Genomic DNA, 24,016 nt, shown 5'->3' with positions numbered 1-24,016 from the left:
CATTCAAAAACAAAACTGTACCACCGTTGGTTTTAATCATTTCTTTCTCATTAAGGTTGCTCAACAAATGTGTATAACTGAGTGAAACTCAGCAAACTGTGTTGTTTAAGTGAAATACAGCGACATGTTTGTTTTGTTAACATGATCTTGCTGGGGAAAACTTCTTTCTTTCCCATTGGCTCCTGGCTCCATCCATTTGCATATTGGGTGTTTCTTTTCATTTGTTTTACTCACCGCCAACATGTTTTCATTCCACCTAGGCTCTTTGCTCAGGTGTATGCTTTTTATATATGTTTTACTCAACCGCCTGACCTTGTGTTGTTGATTTGTCGTTCTCTTTGTTGGTGAATGTGGGTCAATGCTGGCGGGTGACGATGTTCACACTAAGGGTTAACCCTTAAGTGTTTGGCAAAGTGGTCAATACCACTTAATCAGAAAAGGTTTCTTACCTAATGAAATGTGTAATAAAACTGGGATTTTACATTTGACTAACACAAAAAGTTAAAATAATTCAAATTATGTTAATCTAACACAGAAACTTTAGTTTTTCTTACATGCAGTGTTTAGTATCTTAAGTACATTGAACTTAAATTTGCTGGTTTGTTCACCAATGCTTAACTTGATTTTTTAGGCCAACAGGTTACCTCAATTTTTTTAAATTATGTGAACTTATTTGGGCTCACAGTATAGACCCCAAGGAAAACTGGGTGTATGTTGAGGGGTTCATTGTAGGAAATCAAACTGAGATCATGTGCTTTTTGCTCTGTCCCTCAAAGAGGTGTAACAATCTGCATATTTATATTCTTTGTTTTAGATGTGGGGAGAGATTTGCATGGGTGGACTAATGATAACTTTAACACTGCCATGGCCATTCAGTTAAATGAGTATCACATTACTTCTGTGTGTACTCAAAAATGACCAAACACATTACACAGCACAAATAACAGTGAATAGCATAATAGAAAATTCTGAACTGTAACTACTGCTTTAAGGATTCGGCTTGGCTAAATTTAAACTTCATTGCACAAAAATTAACACCACATTTTTAGCAGTTTTTTAATGTGTATTTTATATAATATATTTAATGTATCTGATTCAGTACTTCATAACTGCAAAATGTTTTTGAAGTGTACAGAATATAGGTTACCATGCTGATTGACACGTTTTCTAGATTTAAGGTGGGACTAGCAACACTTGATGTTGACAGTTCTCTGGAACAGTATCCGTCACTCTTACAGTTTTTCATGAGCTATACTCAGACCAGTCTTAGCATTCCTGGAAGCAACTAGCGACATGAGGAGATCACAGTACTCGGCTACTGGACAGATTATTTGCTATGAGTACAAGGTGTTTCATGTACGACTATTGATATGAACAGGCTCCTAGCAATTAATTACTTAATTCTAGTCTTTGAAGGACTTTGTCCTTCCTGGCAGTAATAAAACACTACACAAACACAAGTTGCGTGCTGCGCCTTTGTCTGGGAGACTGTTGCTAACTTTGGTTGATGCTGGATAGTATTTAGTCAGTTTTGCAAAGTGTGGTAATCGACCACGGTTTTCATGATGTATAAAATCTGATTCAGTAATACTAACTGAATTTTACTGTGGTTTACAGCAAAACCACTGTTTCAAAACTAGCCACAGCTAATGTTTGAGTCAAGCTCATGCTTTCCTTTGGCAAGTACCTGTGCAAACACAATTAAACTCCAAATCTCACTCAGCTACGAGGACTTTCAAGAAGACATGACTACAGAACATAGAATTCTCCTGGGTTTGACCTTCCCTAAAGCCAAGCTCTGTTAGGAGACTAATGTTTCACTTTAAAGTTTCAGAAATAATTGACTTAGCTGTTACTCAGAAGAATTATTGTTGTTTACCTTTTACACATTTTGTCGTTCTTAATAATATGCAGACGTACATTTGTTTTATTTTGTATTTATTTTTTAGCACTAGGATGTGTATGCCTCTCTATAGTTTAATATGAAAGGTTGTAATTGCCTTGTCTTAAATTTTCATCATTTTAATTTTATCCCAATTTTGTGGAAAACACTTGTAAAAGTGGTGATTTATGTTGGAGAAAATTGCAGTGCTATGACCGTTTAAAGTATTTCATCCTTGAGATCTAAAAATACATTTATATTTTGAGGAACAACCTGTGCCAACAAATGTGTTATTGTTCAACTCTGTACCTTCAAGTCCAGACAAATTTTTCAGTGTGATGTACATCTCCACAGCCATAGTTCAGCTGACTGGTAGAGGTAGCCCACTTTGTCTCTGCAGATCCTCAAAACAATTTTGAGATCATTATCACTGAAAAGGACCTCCACGAGCTGGCACAAGAGTGTCAAAGTAATTAAAGGCAACTGCAGACACAGTGAATCCACAACTCCTTTCACTGAACCTAGGAGTCAGTCAAAAAACACAGTAGCATAATATAAATAATGAAATTTACAGTTTAAATGAAAATGAGGTTATCTTTCAGTATGAACATAGTAATGCAATGCCTACCAGTGAGGCAGGTGGTACACAGTATTCCACTACTGTTTGTATTTGTCAAGTTCTTTCAGCAGGAACTTCCAAGAAGCTGTGCCGCAGCAAACATGTTCATAGCTGCCACTGAAGAGACACCTCTCCTTCAAATCACTGAAAAGCTCCATCCAGAACTGACGCATAGTGGTGGAATAAAGACACATTCCAATGAACTACTTTTGTACCACAGCACTGAAAAAATATTCACCAATCACCATCTTAAGCAAGAACTTATTTATAATTAGTCAAGACATGGGCACATTAGAGTCAATTATTTCTGAAAAGCAAAGTTAACATTTGACCTGTAGGAGTTCTTTCCAATGAAGTAACTATAAAAAAGCATGCTTGATATTCAGCACAAAATTATCTAGTACGTCTTTAAAACAATTCCACAAAAAAGAAAAACATAGCCTGGCAGGAGACAAAGGAAAGAAAGGTAAACTGCAGTACACCCATAAGCTAACCTGACCTTCTATCTGCATTTGTCAGCTTACTAAACAGCCTGCATGTGTTACTCGGAAGTGTGAATCTGTCAAAATCTATATTCACAACATAAGTTATCAATCTGACCCGTTGTATACCTGAGTATGATAACTGCCTACATATTTATTCATACACTATACAGCCAAAAACATGTGGACACCACTCATAGTTATTGAGTTCAGGTATTTCAGCCACCCCCATTGCTAACAGATGGATAAGATTAGGCATATAGCCTTGCAATCTCAATAGACAAACATTAGAATGGGTTGTGCTGAAGAATACAATGACTTTAAATGTGGCAATACCACAGGATGCCACCTTTGTAATAAGGCAGTTTGAGAAATTTCTGTCCTGCTAGATATGCCCCAGTCAACTGTAAGTGCTTTGGTGGTGAAACAGAAGAGCCTAGAAGCAACGACAGCTTAGCCACGAAGCAGCAGACCACGCAAACTCACAGAGTAGGGCTGCCGAGTGCTGACGCGCACAGTGCCTATCCTTTGTTGCATCACTCACCACAGATCTCCAAACTGCCTCTGGAAGCAACATCAGCAAAAAAACTGCGCATTGAGAGCTTCATGAAATGGGTTTCCATGGCTGAGCAGCCGCACACAAGCCTAAGATCAAAATGCAAGTGTCGCCTGAAATGGTGTAAAGCATGCCACCTTTGGACTGTGGAGCAGTGGAAATGTGTTCTCTGAAGTGATGCATCACGCCTCACTATATGGCAGTCTGCTGGACAAATCTGAATTGGGCAGATGTGCCAACAGTAAAGTTTGGACGAGGAGGTATAATGGTCTGGGGCTGTCAGAGTTTGGCTCCTTAGTTCCAGTGAAGGGTAACGATAATGTTACAACACACAAAGAGATTTTAGACAATTACATGCTTCCAACTATATGGCAACAGTTTGGGGAAGGTCTTTTCCTGTTCTAGCATGACTGCACCCCTGTGCACAAAGTGAGTTCTATATAGACATGTTTGGACAAGTGTGGTGTGGAGGAACACCAGTGGCCTGCACAAAGCCCTGACCACAATATAACTGAACACCTTTGGGATGAACCAGAACATCAATTGAGAACATCAGTGCCTGATCTCACAAATACTCTTTGGACAGAATGGGCACAAATTCCCACAGACACATTCCAAAATGTAAAGCCTTCCCAGAATAGGGGAGGCTGTCATAGCTGCAAAGGGGTGGCAACTCCATATTAATCCCCATGGTTTCAGAATGGGATCTTCAACAAGCTCATATGGGTGCAATGTATATGTGTCTACATACCTTTGGCCATATAGTGTATATTTATACATATTTACATATTTATATAATTATACCACTCTGCAGAGCTGACAAGTAAACATGTAGTCTAAATGTAGTTACTGTGGTAAAAACTACTCTAAATGTGATTACTGTGATAATAGTTGCGTACTACAGTTTCTCATTATGTTGAATGGGTTATTTGTCTTACGCGAAGCACAGTAAATGTACTTTGTCATTCCAAATTATATACCTATGATAAAATCATGGTATTCATAGTTAGCAAATATAACTTACTTCTCACTAGACAGGCTGCCGTTGCTTGGCGCCAGTTCTGGGTAAATATGGCGTAGTTTCATATGGGTCCATTCTTTTCAGTGTCCACTGGAAACAGCACTTCCATTGTGTTGTTGCTCGCTTCCATTATGTTGTAAGTGGGTCTGCAGCATTTCTAAAGTTGCATTTATTTTCTGTATTTGCATTGCATGTATCAATTTGTAATGTGTTTATTAAACGTAGTGCAAGTGTAAAATGTAGAGGAAGGTAAGTCCAGAAAGTAAAAACACTCCCCAAGATTTTGTTCCAACTCCCTGAACATCTTTGCTGCTGATTTCAGCAAACTAGAGAACAAAATCCTGGAGAGGATGTTTACTTTTTGGACCTGGAATACCAATCCGTAGTAAAATGTAGTGCATGTGTTGTCATTTTAATGAATATGTTTTGCGATATTGCAGTGTGTTTTTAATCTGCTGTGCATTGGGTTTTCTTCCACCATAGTCTTGTAAAGGCAATAATTATACAATTGCATGCAACAGTTTGGGCACCATGGCCAAATTACATATTTTGTTGATGTTTTTATTTAAAGGAAGTAAACACAACCCTGCATCAAACTATTATAAAAAATGACATTTTTTTCTGAAAAGGTTAATGCACAATTTACTTTATATTTGATGATCTTAGAAAAATGAAAAAAAAAAATAATTGTAATTGAGCATATGGAACAGTAAGGACACTGTACTAAGTCAGTGCTTAGTAACACTTACTCTGGATTTTTTTTAGCCATCTAGGAGTCTTTCTACTTTAATTTTCACCCACTCTTCCTTAAATGTTTGTAGTTCTGCAATATTTCGGGCTGTCTCACATGCACAGCATGTTTAAGATCTACCTACAAATCTCAAGAGGGATACAGAGTCATGGGACTCTGAGGGCTATTCCCAAAGTTTCTGGTTGTGTTTCCTAAAGTAGTTCATGGTGGATTTTGAGGTATGTTTTGGATCACTGTCCTGTTGTAGAAGCCAGCTTCTTTTCAGCTTTAGTTTATTGCTTGACTGTGTCACATTTCCAGGATTTGCTGATTTTTTGTAAAATCCATTCTTCCATCCACTAATGCAATGCTTCCGGTGTCACTGGCTGCTGCACAACCTTGTGTTAGCAAGGTGTTATTTTCACCCAATGCTGTTGTAGTTTTTTGATCCAAATATACTTTTGGTGATTGCGGCCAAAGAGTTCCATTTTTACTTCATCAGTCTACCGCATTATTTCCTCATCTACATGTTGTTTTGCACACTTTAGAAGCTGACTTTTGTGTTAAGGTCACAGGTAAGGTTTTCTTATGATGACTCTTCCATGCAGATCAGTTTTGCGCAAGCAATGTTGCACGGTAGAAGGGTGCACCACCACTATGTCAGCTAAAACTTCCTTCAGGTCCTTTGCTGTCATATGGGTGTTTTGCTTTGCCTTTCTGGCCAGCATACAAGATGTTCTATCTGAGAATTTTCTTGTTCCACCAGATCTTTCTTTAACTTTAATGGTTCCCCTTAACTGCCATTTCTTAACAGTATTTCAGATAGTAGAAATTGTTTGCTGGAAGCACTTAAATACGTTTTTGTAGCCTTCCTTTGCTTTGTAGGCATAAATTATCTTTATTTTCAGATCCTCAACCAGCTGCTTAGAGGAGTGCATGTTTGTTATTACATTCTGCAAGTGGAACAGAACCCTTTTTACGAGTGTTGTGACAATTCTAAGGATGACCTATAACTTTAAATGAACTTCGAACTTCTAATATGTCCATAACTATTCTTTTCTACTTTGTTCTCGTTTCTACTGGTTACTTCCTAAGCAGTTCCAGTGAAAAAAATTCACTGATAAGAAATGAAACTAATTCTGAAACAACATTTCAGAAACACTGAGAAACTGTAACACCAGAACAAAGTAAATCAAAAAGACCAAGGAAAACTTCTAGTAAATGCAGACAAAGCTGGTTAGGCCTGTATGACTGAACCCAAAAGGTGTGTAGAAAAGTGACCTGTGTTAAAGTAGTTATTTACACATCATTGCAGAGAGGACTAATTTTGAATCTGGAGAACTTTAGGTCAAGTCTGAGCAGAAACACATACATTATATAGGAGCATCCCTCAGAAACAAACATTGCTTTTAAAGAGGCAGAATGATGAAGTCTGTTTATAGCACACCTGAAGCAGAGTCACAGAGGCAGCAGTTTCTGGCTGTCTCCTCAGGCTGGCAGCAGGGCAAACAGCGGCCAGCCACAGCAAGAAGACCAAAACCAGTGTGGCAGGTCAGACAGCTCTCAGGTCCAGCACTGGCACAGTGCTTACAGGAGTCATCACAGGGCTCACACACCTCCTGTTAATGTAACATGAGCATACACACACACACACACACACACACACACAGTCAAAAGGATATGTTAGGTATTCAGACTAATAACAATATTGATATCATGTTGGACTAAGCTGCATAGACGGCATGTAATGTTAATGTAAATGTTATTAAATGGAATGGTGATCTAAACATCGAACCATGCAATATCATTGGGCCTTTGCACTTTGTGTGGGGAAAAAGTACAGAGTAATAGTGAGAGACTCAATATATTGCTCTTTTTTTCTTAAATAAAAATAATAAATAAGAAAAAGTAATACAAACAGTAATACAAATACTAACAAAATACAAACTGTGATCAAAATCAGGTTTATCTGCCATACACAGCTTGCATTAGGAATTTGTCAGTACGAAACACAATACACATACCTAATGATCAGAAACGCCTTCCTGGAGGTAATTTTAGTACATACTAAAGAACCATCTATTTTTCCATCCAAAATAGCAAATACTCTCTCTCCTCACACATACTTGTCCAACAAGAGAGAGACAACTAATATCTATAAAAACTTTTCACATACATGTTCCTCTGTTAGAACAGTGGAAAATACTGCAACAACCAAACAGATGCATGAGTTTAGGTACAACTACTGTTTACTGACTGGCTTAAATATAACAACTGCTTTTATAACTGCTTGAAGTATTTTTTATTATTCTTTCTCTCCACATGGTATGCAAGGTTTCACATGGCCCTTCCATTTACAATTCGAGAATAAAGCTACACACTTCTTGATTCTCAAGCTCGTCTTCAATCTCCCTAAGTTCAGCCACGTCACCCCACTGCTGCGCTCCATTCACTGGCTTCCTGTAGCCGCACGCATCAGATTTAAAACCCTGATGCTTGCCTACAAAGCCAAAAACGGACCAGCCCCTCCCTCATTGATGGCATTGGCCAAAACTCAAACTGTACCACGAGCCCTTCGAGCTTCGAGTACAGCTCGGCTTCACCCGCCATCCTTCAAGACGCATGGAAGACAAGCATCAAGACTTTTCTCTGTACTGGCACCCAGGTGGTGGAACGAACTTCCACTGGCTGTCCGTACAGCAGAGTCAGAGACACATTTCTTCATACAGCACTTAAATGAGCACTGAGTTATGAACTCATTGTAATGTATTGTACTGCACTTATTGAAATGTATTGTATTGTATTGCACTGTGCTGTGTTTAACTCTGTTCCACAGGGACTTTTTGTTTCTAGCAGTATCTGAGTTCAGGACTAGCTTTCTCTCTAACCTATTGGTAACTAGCAAAGATACTTTCTCTAGATAGACAAAGCACTTTTTGTAAGTTGCTCTGGATGAGAGCATCTGCTGTAAATGTCAAACAAATAAATGGTTGCAAAGCCACTGTAGTGCTGATTGAGAGACACTTTAATGCAGAAATCAGTAATTAACACTTCTATGTTTAGTTTTACCTTGATGAAACTTTATTGGTTAACTGTCAAGACACTGCAAGTCTGTCGATTTTCCCCTTTAAACACCATCTTTTCAAACTGACACACTTTGTTGACACACGCACTCACAGATACAGTACTTACACTCTGAGAGAAGTAACGGCTTTCTTCACAGTATGGATAACACACTCCATCCTGCAGGACGCTGCCCCAATCACAAGTCACACAGCTCAGAGGTGTGTTATCTGAAAACATAACCGCAATTAGTAATTATGTTAACAGTGTAGAGAGGGAGATCAGATAACGTGAATCTTGCACCCAGTGTAAACAAAAATAATGGAGAAGGAACTCAATTATCCTAAAAAGATGTTTGGTGTGGTATGTAAGTACTGTTAAAGTTTGAAAACATACCGCCCACTGTCCAGCTGATAAAGTCTGTATATGGAAACAAAGCTGTAATAACAGCCCTTTTGAATTCATTGTTTTTGTGATGCCAAGAAAACCAACATATCTACACATATCCTCCTATTCAGCCTAGTAGTTTAGCCCCAGTCACTCACACTTACTTTATGCACAATACAGGGCAGCCAATCAGAGCAGGCATCATTTACATATATCAATCTTAAAGGAACAGTAACAAAAACAGCCTGTTTAAGTCTAAGTAATACAGAGAGGTCATTTTTTAAAAATGAATTCTGAATGTTTTTGGCATAAAACCACATAAATGTATAAGTGGACCTCAGAGTAAAAAATACAATAAAATGCAGGATATGGGCCACATAAACGAGAACAAAGGACAAATTGTGCTTAAGTATTGAGTTTGTGTTAAAATTTTACTCAGTTAAAAGTGGAAGTATGGAGCCAAAAATATTCTTTTGTGAAAGCAGAAAAGCAACTACATTAAAACATAATCAAGTTTATGTAATAAAAAAATCTTAAATGTTAAATAAATCTTTCAACATATAAGAGGGAGGAAAATTCTTTATATTAAAGTCATTTAAATGCTGAACATGAGCAGATTACACCGTAAGTCACACAGACTAGACATCTTACTCGCTAACACACACTTTAAACACACATATGATACTATCATAACTACCGCATTGCCCAGCATTTCCTTCACTCACTCTCTGTGCTGCAGTAAAATACTTCACTCCTATGCCTCATCTTGTTCAGCAGTGCAGCCCACAAGTATGGTGATGTTACTAATGGGCAGTGCTGGCACTTGGACAAAGAGGAATTATCATTGTTGTTGGCAGCTTCCTTATACATTGACATGAAATTGACTGGCTGTTTTAATTTTTAAAAAATGCATGGGAATGTGAATGACTGTTAAGAGAAAATAAAAAAAAGAAAACTGTCATGGCTTTTAAGATTTGTACTTAAGTACTTTGAAGGTTCAAAACTAAATGAAAGCAGTACAAAGTATGTTTTCTCTCTTGGAAATGTAACTGAATAGTATTCAAGTTCACTAATATTTAAGTAAAGTATATATATTTTTTTTAAATACTACATAAGTACAATTAAGTAATGAAGTGCAATTACTCAAGTATATTCTAGCCCTGGCTTCCTGTAAGACAATTCTTACTACTTCTTGCTTTTGCTTTGTTAAAATTTAAAACGCATTATCTGAGAAGTATCAGCTAAGAAATGAACAGAAAAATGTTCTGCCTTATCAAATCAACAAAAAACACTTCCTAAGATAAAAAAAACTACTTCAACAAATGGTTACATTCCTTGATATAAAGATAAGCTAAAGCTTCTACAGAATATCCAGCGCAGGAGTGTACTGTGGAGGCCTATTTATCATTATTCTTGTGAATACACTAAAAAGAATGGACCATGTTTAAAATTCTAATACTAAGTCTCTAGTTGAATACAAATTACAGTATATTGTGTAAATATACTGCAATTATAATCCAACTAGGATAGGGTATTGCCTGTACAAGCCTGCTAAATTTTACAACAAACAGTGTTCAGACCTGTTTTCTGGAGACTGATTAGGATCTGCCTCTAACAAATTACATTTTAATGTTCAATGATGATTTTTCTGAGTATTTGCTGTTCAATTAACTCAAAACTGAAGTTAAATTAAACTGCAACGCTTGGATATTTAAGTTTTCCTATTTACTTATTTCATATTTTCCTAGTCCTGAGGCCAGTTTTGTTGGGCTAACTAAAATGAACATTTTAACTCACTATTTTTCACATTTTTGTTGAGGTAACATCAACAACAAAAAATGCAACACAGGCCAACAAATGTATGTTAAACTCTTTGTCATATATAGTTTCATATCAAAATGCTTGGTGGCACCGTGTGATAGAAAAAGTCCCAGCTATACGGGAAACTGAGTTAAAAAAAGAACTTCTATATTATTTGCCTACCTGAGAAAAAAATGACTTAGTAGAACTTCTGACTGAACAAAGTCTGAATTAGGTGAACTCCAGTGTCCTCAAGTTAACTGAAGAAAAGCTGTGTAATACATTACCCTATAAGTTAAAGTTGAGCTGAGTTTTAATTTTTACAGTGCATCATTAAACATTTAGGAGATGAATCAATGCCTTTTCAGTTTGGGAACAGATGTAAGCTGTGTCTCAAAATCCCAGTCCCATATGTGCAATGTTGACTCTGGTTTAAAGATACAATACATCTTGGCCTTGCACTGTATACTGTATATAAGGTGTTTATTGTCTGCTTGGATTCATTGCAGCCTCTTGAAGAACTTGCACATACAGCAAATAAAACCCTTGAAACATAAGGCCACAACGCAGAGATCTATAATTCATAATCCATTAGTGAACACACATCCTGCCAGATCAGGGCAGGCACCCAGATCCTTTACACAGACAATGTTGATATAAAACTAAATGAGTGATAATATTGGAAGCATTTAATTATGGGTGCTTAATATAACCATATCTGAGGGCCTTTTGTGTATGTCAACTTTACCTGTGCAGGTCTGGCAGCTGGTGTGGCACTGCCTGCAGCTGTGTCCACTCTGATAGAAGCGTTGGGGGCAGCGCTCAACACACAGTCTAGTGTCCTGCAGCTCCAGAAGAGGAGGAACACACACCCTGCAGGCTTCTGGACCCGGACCTGTGCACAGCTCACACGACTCGTCACATTTCTCACAATGCTCGCCTGTACTGTAATACCTGAAGATAAAAGCACCTCATACTTAAAAAGACATGTTCATTTCTGCATAATACAACATAACACTTTAATTTTTATTTAGATAAACCAACATCTAGACATTAGAATATCTAATAAATTGTAAAAGAAGATGGGCCGCTACAATACAGATGTACCAGATACAGACCCCAGGCAAAACTATCTCTTTACTGCCAGTTTCAAACAGGGAACAGATGCTGCAGCAAGGAGAGGCAGCAACAAAGAACTGAGATCCACTGACAGAGACACAGTCACTAATAAGTTTTCAGTTTTGACAGTATGTATCTTCCAACCACATGTAACCAAAGACAAGGTCACTTATTTGTGGGCATTTTTACTTGCGTTAAGTAATTTCAAGTATAATTTTCTCACTACATGGCAGATAATTTTGCTGGCTTCAAGCATGTTTCTTAATCAAGTAAAATTATCTGCCAATATAGTGAAAAAAATTACTAAAATCACACCAGGAAGCAGACAGAGGCAGATAAGCAGATAAAAGAAACATCAGGCAGATAAGATAAAAGAAACAACAGGCAGACAAGCAGAACTTTTTCTTATAATACCAAATGTCAAAATCAGCAAAATGAGAAACCAAAATCAATTAATTTATGAGGCTTTTGGAGGACCCCACATCCAGGCAGTGCCCTGGTTAGTCAGGTCCTCCATCCCGGTCCGACACCCATGTATGTATATAAAATACACCCCAGTTTTTGTTTTTGTTTGTTTGTTTGTTTTTTCCACAGAATCTGAAAATGGCACTTTTGCTTTATATTGTGTGAACATGTCATGACAAACAGACATTCATGACATTTTATGACAAATATAAAATACAAATACAATATCAAAAATTACGTATTAACTCACACTGAAAGTAAAGAATTTTAAGGACGTTTTCCTAAAAGTTGTAAGACTACGAGAGTTAGGAGAGTGATGAATCGAAAGCTGACCTGTAATGTATATGTCACGTTTTTGGCACCACTGTTTATTCTCAGAAGTTGGCTTACTGATAACTAGTAAACTCCCTGAATTGCTCAAATGTGTAAACTTTAGGTCACTAAATTAGACAGTATTAAACAGCATTTCTCTGGAGCATCATTTATTAGGCAGCATTTTATTGAAAGGACTGGTGAACCTGTAGATATCCTATTTGGAGATACACTATATGGACAAAAGTATTGGGACACCTACACATTACACCCACAGGAGCTTTTATGACATCTCATTCTAAATCCATATGCATTAATGTGGAATTGGTCCCCTTTTGCAGATATACTACTCTTCTGGGAAAGCTTCTACAAGATTTTGATGTGTGTCATTGGGAATTTTTGCCCATTCATCCAGAAGAGCTTTGTGAGGTCAGACACTGATGTTGGACGAGAGGGCCTGGCTCACAATCTCCATTCTAGATCATTCCAAAGGTGTTTGATAGGGTTGAGGTCTGGGCTCTGTGCAGGCCAGTCAAGTTCTTCCACACCAAACTCACCCAGCCATGCCTATATAGAGCTTGCTTTCTGCACTGGGGCACAGTAATGCTGAAGCAGAAACAGGCCTTCCCTAAACTGTTCCCACAAAGTTGGAGGCATACAACTGTCTAAAATGTCTTGGTCTGCTGAAGCATTAAGATTTTCCTTCAATGGAACTAAGGGGTCTAGGCCAACCCCTGAAAAACAACCCCGTAGCATTATTCCTCCTCCACCAAACTTTACAGTTGGCACAATGTAGTCAGGCAGGTAACGTTCTCCTGACATTCGCCAATCCCAGACTCATCCATCAGACTGCCAGATAGAGAAGTGTGATTCGTCACTCCACAGAATCTTAGGGTTGTGTGTAGCTCCTCGGCCATGAAAATCCATTTCGTGAAGCTCCTGATGCACAGCTCTTTTGTGGATGTTGCTTTCAGAAGCAACTTGGAACTTTGTCGTGGGTGACTCAATAGAGGATAGGCACTGTGCACTTCAGTACTCGCTCGCTACTGCTTTGTGGCTGAGCTGTTGTTGCTCCAAGGTGCTTCCATTTCACAATAATAGCCCTTACAGTTGACAGGGGCAGATCTAGCAGGATGGAAATTTCACAAACTGACTTGTGGCAGAGGTGGCATCCTATGACAGTGCCACGTTTAAAGTCACTGAGCTCATCAGTATGACCCACTCTACTGCCAGAGTTTGTCAACTGAGACTCCAAGGCATAGTTCTTAATTTTATCAACCTGTTAGCAATGGGTATGTCTGAAACACCTGAACTCAGTAACTAAAAGGTGTGTCCCAATACTTTTGTCTATATAGCGTATCTACATAATATTATTCATATCTGCTTTATTAAGGGTATCCTAAAAATATCAAGCAAACAACTGCATTTGGTCTAAACCAGGCTGTTTATTAAACAGGCCAATAAAGGCTGACAGAACGTACATAGGGTTTAACACTCAGTTGGTTCCACAGTGCAGTTTAACACTTAACCGTAAAAGCTATGTCAGCCTGTTATGTACAGATGAAGAATAAAAATACCTAGTATAGTGTGTAATGAGTGTTATGACTACACTTAGTGGTGATTCTTGCTGACTAAACTGTATTAATTTTTATTTTGAATAAAATAACAACACAATATAAATAAAATGGGCTAAAAACTAAGGGTAAAACTCACTGGCAAAACACTGTAACACCAATTAATGTGGTTGTAATACCCAAATAATGTAGCAGTGTTTAGAGTTGGTAGTGTTATCATAAACCTTAAAAGCAGTTCTTCAAGGGTTGTTTAGTAAAGGAAATGGTATATATTGAACCATGAACGCTCGAAGACCTATTTGAATGCATAAATTATGGTTTCAGCGGTTAAACGATTCTTCTCTATGATGAAAAACATGTTGTATATGGTTCTTTAAAGAACTTTTTTTAAATGGTTCCATACAGCACCAAAAAGGTTTCAGTATGCTACAAGAATCTTCTTTGGTGTTATATAGAACCCTTTTAACTAAGAAAGAAAGAAACATCTCACCATAATTTTTCTGCTAGAACAAACATAAAAAACTCACCAGAATGAAAAAGTTCTATGAAATGTTTTATCATGCTGATCTTTACAGGGCAGCCAAGTCCACCAGCTGCTCACTGACAAGCCAATATTTGCCCTGCCTTATCTAATGTCATTATCAGTAATTGCTTCTATCATAACTCAGATGCTGAGAAATCAATTTAACTTCAACACATGATAATGTGAAATGTTCGGAAACATACACTTCATTGGGGCAGACAATATTCAGCAATGATATTTGCTCAGTAGAGTTCATACACAGATCACTGTTTGGCATGGACTTTGGCAAGAACGTCTTTTGTAAGCACAGAACTGAACAAACCAGGATGATGACGTAACTTCTAAACTCGTGTATGTTTACTGGAATTCTGCAAGACATCTTAACAGGAAGACTTCACACCCGGAAAGTTATACTTACTTAGGGCCATGTGACAACTGGTCCTTGTTCTGTGCAACTTTTAAGATCAAAAAATTACACTACACTGATTAAACACCATTTGTCTGCCCACTGCAAAGCGAGCTTTATACTGAAGATTTTTTTCATTTAACTTTCAAAAGTAAGTTAACTTTCCAATAATTGGTGTGTGATGTCCTGTCAATACATTATCTAAAGTTTATTCTAGATTTTAAGGCAGCCTGGTTAATTTACCTTTTTAAGTAAAATAGTACATATTTTTGTGAAATGTGTTTAGTGTGTATTTAGCCTGAAGATCAATAAAAAAGAGAATTACACTAATCAACACAGGAGAATATGAAAGCATGGACCGGAACTTTTCTTACTGGAAAAAACTAATGACAAACATCATTCAAAAAGTCTGTGGCTAGAGTGCTTACTTACATCTAAAAATCTGCCCCATTTACCCCCATGCTTTGCCAGAGCTTACCTGTATCCTCAGGTATTAAATATACAATACTGCTCTCTACTTTGAAAACCCTTCATGGTCTTGCCCCAGCATAACTTGGGAAGCTCCTTCCCTTTAGCTCCTCTTCATACCCTTAGATCCAAGAGTCTACTCACACTCCCTTATTATTATTATTATTATTATTAGTATTAGTAGTAGTAGTAGTAGTAGAAGTAGTATTTGTAGTAGTAGTAGTAGTATAACATGTGAACATAGACTAAATTAAGTGATAATTAGTTACAACATTTTACGCAAAGACCTACCTATCATTGATGTTGGAACAAAACTTCTCAATTTTTGCCATTTTTTTAACACCAGCTGATGTTTAAATTATGTGAAAATGTCATGATGAGTGGATCAAGAGAAATAGTCCAAAAGTATAACTTCCATTATACATTATGAATGTTTTTTTTCCCTTTCCTGTAAATCTACCATTTTGGAGATACAAGGTTTTGTTTTCCGAGAGTGACGATATCTTAAATGTGTTGTCAGAGGTGAGCTACAACTGTTGGCCCAGTGCTGTATGAACTTGATGGCTGTGTGTATGGTGTAAGGTTTACCCTGTGGGACAGTGGGTGACGCAGAGATGAGAGAGTAGGTGCAGGTAGCCCGGAGAGCAGCTCAGACAGTCGTTATGAGAAGCTCCAGAACAAGTGGCACACACATGATCACAAGGCATACAGAAACCCAACTCAACCCCATCAGCCTCCTCATGAGCGCTGTAAGTGCCATCCGGACACTCCATCACACATGAGCTATCTGCAGCACACACACACAAAACACACAACAAATAGACACATAAAACGCAAATATAAACACTGACACATCCCTAAAATTTAACAGACAAGATTTGACAAGAAGTAATATTTGCAAAAGATACACTCAACAGGAACTACTTTAAAACCAGATTAACTTAAAGATTATATTATAATTTTATCTTATTTCCAACTAACTGCTGCACCATTGAAAACCGTTTAGTTCTGTCTAATACCATCATGCAATAGCTTCCATAAACACTATTGGTTTGTTTGGCCAACGACGTGCAGAGCCTCCTGGGAAAGCACTGGACCTCAAGTGAGAGACCTTTTACTATAAATAGTTGTTATTGAGTGGACATTATTAGTGCAGCTTGTTAGGTGGGTTAAATTGGTCTGGGGAGGGTGGGCTGTAAGTCTGTATTTATGTGTCTACTCTCCCCATGTGTCATGCCCCTATATGTTACCCCCAGCCTCTGTTTTGTGTTGGGGTTAGCGCTGGGTGGTGGTACTCCACTGCTGCTGGTTTGATATAAGAGCCTTTCCTGAAAGCGCAATGTTTCCCACGTTTCCTCATTTGCCAGACATCACATTGTTGTTGGACAGGACTATAGTATTTCACTATTATCTCTCATTAAAATCTTTGTCATAATCACACCTCAAATATTCCTCTGTATACCCTGTGAGGTGACTAACTAGCAGAGCTAATTTGACTGGTTGCCTTAATGAAAGTACTTGAACTCACACTTTTAATTAAACTGTTAATGTCTTGTCTGAAATAGGAGGGTTAATTCTATTGTGGTGATGCAGTATATATATCTAATAACAGCTACTGTTTATCATTGAAATTATGTTAATTATAAGGTTTATCATGTTACAATCAGGAAGTAGTTCAGAATTCTGCACCTTATGAAGCCTACAGCACTTAAAAATGCATATATGACATACAATTGAGGAGAATTAGGGAAAAATCTGGGAATTTTGGGTGGCGTCACCTGTTTTTCTGCTGTCCTACCTACTGCTTATAACACTGTTCCGAAATGTTGAATCATTTAGCATATTAATAGTTTTGCTGCCTTATTCGTAACCAGACACCCCTTCTTACTACTAAATTCAGCTACTTTAAGGAGCAGCGTGTCATAGCTGACACAGGTGTTCAACTGTGCATACACAGCTTGTTTAATCTCCACAGAAAAGCACTACCAACAGAATGGGATACTGTGGAGCAACCACGCAGAAGCCCTGGATCACTTTATATAGCTCCAAGCATCGACTACAGGGGTATAAAGCCACCAGGTGTTGGACTGTGGAGCAGTGGAACAGCATTCTCTGGAGTGATGCAGCTCCATATCATCCAACATCAGTACCTGACCTCACTAATACTTGTGCTTGAATTCACAGCAGTGTTCTAACATCTAGTGTAAAGCCTTCCCAGAAGAGTAGAGGCTGTTATAGTAACAAAGGAAGAACTACCTATTAATACCCTTGATTTAAGAAGAGAAATTGAATGAGGGTGTCTGGGCATACAGTGTATACAACAGAGAAGTAAGCTGGTAACTTAAAACTGCTGCTAACCACAGCAGTGACAATTTTTCTACAACTTAGTATGTGTTTCTTCACTCATCCTTCACTCAACCACTGCTGTAGAACAAAGGAACACCTTATAACAAGAGAAAGTGTAACTGGGCAAGGTCACTGGGCTCTTACTGTGGAGGTATCGGGGCAGGGTGCACGTCTGGCAGTCTGCAGGACCTGGCCCCTCACAGGACTGGCAGTGGCGATGGCACGCCTGGCATGTGAACTGGTTGTCATGGAGAAAGGTTCTGGGTGGGCAGTCAGAGTCTCCGGTCACACCACACATCATGGTGTTGGGGTCCAGTGCCAAGCCCTTTTCACACTGCAAGCACTGGGTGGGCTCCGGGCCCACACACCGAGCACATGTCCGGTGACATTCTGCAGTAAAAGACACAGAACAAGCTGGTAAACACTCCGAAAAGCAGCCTGCAAAACATGCAAATTGCTGTTTAAATGTGGTTAAGTGTTATTATACCTCAACCTCACCAAAGCAAATACATCTTTCCAGTGAACAGTCAACAGTTTAAAGAGTATGACATTTTGTGTATATTCTTGTCAACTTCTTATGTGCCACTTGTTGCTGTTTTTTGAACAATGTGTATTTTGTTCCATGTTGCACCTTGTTTCTGGAGGAAAGTAATTTCGCTCCACTGTGTACTTGTACATAGATGGAATGACAATAAAACCTCTCAACTTGACTTGATCATGAAATTTTACATACAATATGTATGTATATATAAATAGTGCAGATCATGCACATGCACGAATATACTTTCCAAAATGAACATTTTTAATTATTATTTTCTTGCTTTGCCGTAAAAAGTAGTTTTCGGCAGCCATCAGGGACTCAGCATATGTGGGACTTCTTCAGGACTGTTGAAAAAGGATTACATGTGGCTCCCCATGAAGCTGCTTGAGACAATGCCAAGAGTGATTAAAGTTCAAGGAAAAAACGGGCTACTTCAAGAATCTTGCAAGACAGTTTTTTTTAAACAGTAATTGCATTATTACATGCGGTACGTCATAAATTGTCATCTTCACTTTTATTTTAAAAATAGTAAAACAGTAGGCTAAGTAGATGTGTCTAAACTTTTGCCTGGTTTAGTAGGTGATCAAAAACAATACTTAAGCCACAGATCACTTTCTGATTCCTAGCAGTAAGAACAAAACTGGGCACGGATACAACAATGTAATGCACAAAAGGTTAGTAGCATTACAACAATAAAAAGCAACAAAGGTCCAGTTCTAACAGTAATAAAGATAAGGATCACTTTGTTCACAAAGTCTAAAGGTCAACAAAGTCATAATATTTAATCTATAAAGAGTGTAAAATAGAGTAACCAAACAGAGCTTTTTTCTTTTGCTGAGTATTTTCTTTTTTTTCTTGCTGTTCTTTTTTGCAAATATGTAGACACACTGAGGACCAGTGTATTTTAATAAGCAATCAGTTTTTACCATAAAAGTTACAGCAAAATGGCCAGTTCAGCAATGCAGCTGCCAGATATCATCAGCCAGACGAGATTACATAATAGAATAGAGAATACATAATGATATATAATACTAATATATATACTAAGATTTAATAATATATTAATTGTCACTTGGGATTTTTTTCCTAAGGTGCTTTATCACACTGAAGTACACAATCTGATCTGGTATTATTTGGTACAGGAGGCCCCTTTTTTGTCCTGGAGTGTGTAACATGGATCATGACTTCACCTTGGCATTCCATGCTGGAGGTTTGGTAGTAGGTGCCTGCTGGGCAGTCCTCTGAGCATGTGCCCTCATACAGCTTCGGGGCAAGAGCAGAGCAGCTCTCGCAATCATCTGGGAGAGGGCCAGAGCACGTGGCACACGACACATGGCAGCGAACACACAGGCCCTGATCCAAGTCCTCAAAGTAACCCTCTGGACAACTGGCTTTACACATGCCATTCAAGAGCAGGTAGAGAAAACTACACCCTGCAATAATCAGAAGCACAAATAATATTCATAAAAGGTGAGAACATTTAATTGGAGTAAACACAAGATGAGTACAATAGAAAGCTTGGTATTTTAATTGTTTAAACTAAACACATGATCATAAGAAACTAAAATGGACTAAATGATTATTGAACTGTTTCTTTAGAAACATGTTGTGTCTCTATAATTGAAGTTCTGGTCACTCACTGGAGCATGTATTGTTATCTGTGCAGATTTCACAGTGAGGGCCGCAGCGTCGACAGGTACCGTCCTCAGAAGAATAACTCCTGAGGGAGCAATTCTGTCTGCAGATGCCATTCTCCAAGAAGAGACCCTCTCTGCACGCCAGGCACTGCGACCTACTCCCATCACAGGTCAAGCAGAGGTCATCACAAGGCTCACACGTCCCATCCTCCGTCTCAAAATAACCACTAAAGACACACATACACCACAGACATAACATGTAGGAAAGACAGATGTACATGGAAATGCCACCAAAAATCTTAAAGGTTGTACCATACCAGTGGTCACATATCTTATCTGCAAAGGGTTGGTGTGGCTGCAGGTTTTTATTCTAAGCAAGGAGAAGCACACCTGATTCCACAAATGATGACTTATAGGAGGTGTGTTCTTGCTTGGATGAGATGAAAACTTGCAACCACACTGGCTCTTTGTGGACAACTTTGTGACCCCTGTTCTCAGAGATGAACCCTCAGGGCCTACAAGACCTTCACAGAAGGCCTAGCGATTTCTGGGAATTAAAATAATGTAATTTTTAGTAAATTTTTATTCAATATAATCATTCTGGTATTTAAACTGTGTCAATAGTACAGTACTACTCCTGTCTCATTGTTAAATTCTGGATGAAAACAAAAGGGTTAAATTCTTCAATCGACAAGCTGAGAATTGTTTTTTCTCTGTAGTATCTAGATAGATGTAGCCTAACAAGCTCTCTTATTGGTTAGGACTTCAAGAGCTAAAGAGAAGGCCTAATGCATTACATTAACTGTCAGCATAATTACAAAGTGACAGAGGAATCAACCAATCACATTTTGATTTCCAATAGGCCGGGACCAATTTTGTGAGGAAGAATGTCACTCTAGACCTTCTGGAAGTCACAGATTTGAAACTGACTGAATACGAGCGGCAGCCTAATCAATGGGTTGCTAGAAATGGAAAACAGCGACGGCAGCTCTGTACCAGGCCTGTGAAACTGCTGCAAGGTAAAATATATGTTAATATGTCTGTCACAAGCTTTGAATAAAACATGGAATGCTTTTTAGAAGCTTCAAATGTACATGTTTAATCTAGAACAGCCAAAAAATGTTAATGCGAATCACCTTTAGCTTAGCACTAACAAACTACTAGAATCCCACAGGGGTGTTAGCAGAAATTAGCACTGTCGTAGAGGTGGGTTTTTCCTCGTTTTGACTGAGTTGTGACATTTATGGGACTTGAAGGCTTAGTTCGAATGGCTCGCCACTGCCAGTTCTATACAATTGTCTTATATAGTGATGGCACTATTTTAGAGTGTCTATTTTGATGGTTATTTGAGTAATATGATTTTTTTTTAAAAAGCTAAACAATAATATTGGTTTTAACTGAACAACAGAAAACTATGCAAAGATTTAAAAAGATTTTAAAAATATAAAAATACTATGCAGGGCGGCACGGTGGCACAGTGGGTAGCGCTGTCGCCTCACAGCAAGAATGGCCTGGGTTCGATTCCCGGCCGGGCGACCGGGGTTGTTTCTGTGTGGAGTTTGCATGTTCTCCCCTTGTCTGCGTGGGTTTCCTCCCACGGTCCAAAAACATGCAGTCAGGCCAATTGGACGTGCTAAAATTGCCCCTAGGTGTGACTGTGTATGTCTGTCTGTCTGCCCTGCGATGGACTGGCGACCTGTCCAGGGTGTATCCTGCCTTCCGCCCAATGACTGTGATAGGCTCCAGCACCCCACCGTGACCCAGAAGGATAAGCGGTTTAGATGATGTATGTATGTATGTAAAATACTATGCAGCGCAAAATGCTTATTAGAGGGTGTGCTCATCAGGCTGTTTCTTATTGTTAAGAGAGAGCAGTAGGAGAACTGAAAATATGCAATATCATCATGCAAACTGCCAAAGAATCATTGCTGATTAATTGAGACCAATTTTAACACTAGATTTTTTAAAATAATAATTGAGTAATCAAGTTTACTCAAGTACTCATGACAGACATAGTCTTACAGGTAAACAGTAGGTTAATGACAACATAATTTAGAGCTTGATGTTTCAACACATGCTAAAAGCCTTGTGTCTTTAAGAAATATTTCACCGAAAATGCTAATGCTGCTAAAAAACAAATAAAAGGTCAATGAGATGTTAAATGGTTGCTTCATTCATCATTAGTCACAATACTTTTAGCGATGGTCACTCACTCTGGGCACTCTGACCAGCAGCTGCCCTGGAAGAGAAAGAGCTGATAGATGCCAGTCTTGCAGCTGACACACTTATCTCCGCTCTCACACACTTCACAGTTTGCTGAGCACCTCTCACACTGCTGGCTTGAGCTGTTAGCATAGAACCCTGTTGGACAGTGCTGTACACACACCGCATCCTGCTGTTCCAACATGTACCCTACAGGAGTGTACACAGAGAGAGAAGAAAGTGGGAAAAGACAGTTGGAGGCATGAGAGATGGTTTTAAATCATAAGCTAACATGACAGCAGGATATCTCATTCGATTCCTGTTTACATGGAAAGTAGCTCTTCAACACAGGTACAAACACAGGTACTATCTGTCCACCCACGCTGTGATACAGCAGAAAGGAGTGTTGGGCAATAAAGCAACACTTGAAAAGGTGACACACTACAGGTGAATAGTGTAATTTTTTTTAAACAGCAGACATCAAAATGAATTTTTGCCAGTTGATTACTCATAAACATATGAGTTACATATGTATGTATGTGTGTGTGTGTGTGTGTGTGTGTGTGTGTGTGTGTGTGCATATACTTCTAGAAGACCTGCGTTCATGTTTTAAATGTTCATTTCCTATCCTATTCTGAACGATATTACTGAACGCAGGTTATTATAGTTGTACAGTATATGGACAAAAGTATTGGGACACCTACACATTACACCTACAGGAGCTTTTATGACATCCCATTCTAAATCCATAGGCATTAATATGGAATTGGTCCCCCCTTTGCCACTCTTCTGGGAAGCGTTTCTACAAGATTTTGAAGTGTGTCTGTGGGAATTTTTGCCCATTCATCCTGAAGAGCATTTGTGAGGTCAGACACTGATGTTGCACTCTCTGTTCTAGTTCATCCCAAAGGTGTTTGATGGGATTGAGGTCAGGGCTCTGTGTGGGCCAGTCAAGTTCTTTCACACCAAACTCACCCGACCATACCTTTATGGACACTGCTTTATGCACTGGGGCTCAGTCATGCTGGAACAGAAAAGGGCCTTACCCAAACTGTTCCCACTAAGTTGGAAGCATACAATTCGTCCAAAATGTCTTGGTCTGTTGAAGCATTAAGATTTCCCTTCACTGGAACTAAGGGGCCTAAGCCAACCCCTGAAAACAACCCATAGCATCATCTCTCCTCCACCAAACTTTACAGATGACACAATGCAGTCAGGCAGGTAACGTTCTTAGACTGTCAGACAGGGAAGTGTGATTCGTCACTCCACAGAATACATTTTCACTGATCCATCTGTCTATCAGTGTCTGTTCACCTTTTGGGCGGTTCTGTGGCTTTGTGGAGTTTTCTGGTTTTGTGACTGTGTTTATAAATAAACACACAATTATAGTACCTTGTTGGTTACTTCACTGACTAGCTTTTTTCTATCCACTCACTGCACACATGTTACTGTTCCCACACTCAGCTCTAGCCTTTTGTGATAACGTAACATCTGGGGGCTTGTCCAGGATAGAACTGTGAGTCAGTGTGTGCATTGGCACTTTGGCACCAGTGTGGTGACTACACGTATGTGTGCGGGATGACAATCTTTGATTTACAGATGTTTATTGCTTCACCAAGCCTTGAAGTAATTGATAAGTGTCGAAAGGATAATTTACTGGCATTAACTGTACATTATGGAGTTCAGGTAGTTAAACAGTCCATTAAGACAGACATTATGAGTTAGGTCATTGTTAAGTTGAGGGAGGTAAGTGTTTTAAGAAGTCTCCCACCTGCTGGTACTACTACTATCGTGGAGAGTGACATTGAGAAGGTGGTGACTCCTGTTGCTACTTAGCAAGCTAAACCTGAGGTTGATGGCAGAACAACCTTGCCTCACTTTGA

General features: G+C 38.7%; 1 protein-coding gene across 1 annotated transcript in view; it reads right to left on the bottom strand.

Annotated features, from left to right (window-relative positions):
• Nucleotides 1-24,016, bottom strand: part of LOC118811685 (proprotein convertase subtilisin/kexin type 5) — a 48,004-nt gene that overhangs the window by 4,019 nt on the left and 19,969 nt on the right. The window contains exons 8-15 of the mRNA XM_036576070.1: nucleotides 22,145-22,343; nucleotides 19,935-20,158; nucleotides 19,485-19,727; nucleotides 17,898-18,143; nucleotides 15,996-16,194; nucleotides 11,289-11,494; nucleotides 8,483-8,583; nucleotides 6,738-6,909 (exon numbers count right to left, since the gene is read on the bottom strand). Coding sequence (XP_036431963.1) covers nucleotides 6,738-6,909; nucleotides 8,483-8,583; nucleotides 11,289-11,494; nucleotides 15,996-16,194; nucleotides 17,898-18,143; nucleotides 19,485-19,727; nucleotides 19,935-20,158; nucleotides 22,145-22,343 — 1,590 coding nt within the window. The remainder of the gene's footprint in view (nucleotides 1-6,737; nucleotides 6,910-8,482; nucleotides 8,584-11,288; nucleotides 11,495-15,995; nucleotides 16,195-17,897; nucleotides 18,144-19,484; nucleotides 19,728-19,934; nucleotides 20,159-22,144; nucleotides 22,344-24,016) is intronic.

Source organism: Colossoma macropomum, unplaced genomic scaffold, assembly GCF_904425465.1.
Source record: "Colossoma macropomum unplaced genomic scaffold, Colossoma_macropomum, whole genome shotgun sequence".
In the NCBI taxonomy this organism is placed as follows: domain Eukaryota; kingdom Metazoa; phylum Chordata; class Actinopteri; order Characiformes; family Serrasalmidae; genus Colossoma; species Colossoma macropomum.
This window is presented reverse-complemented; position numbering and strand designations above follow the sequence as displayed.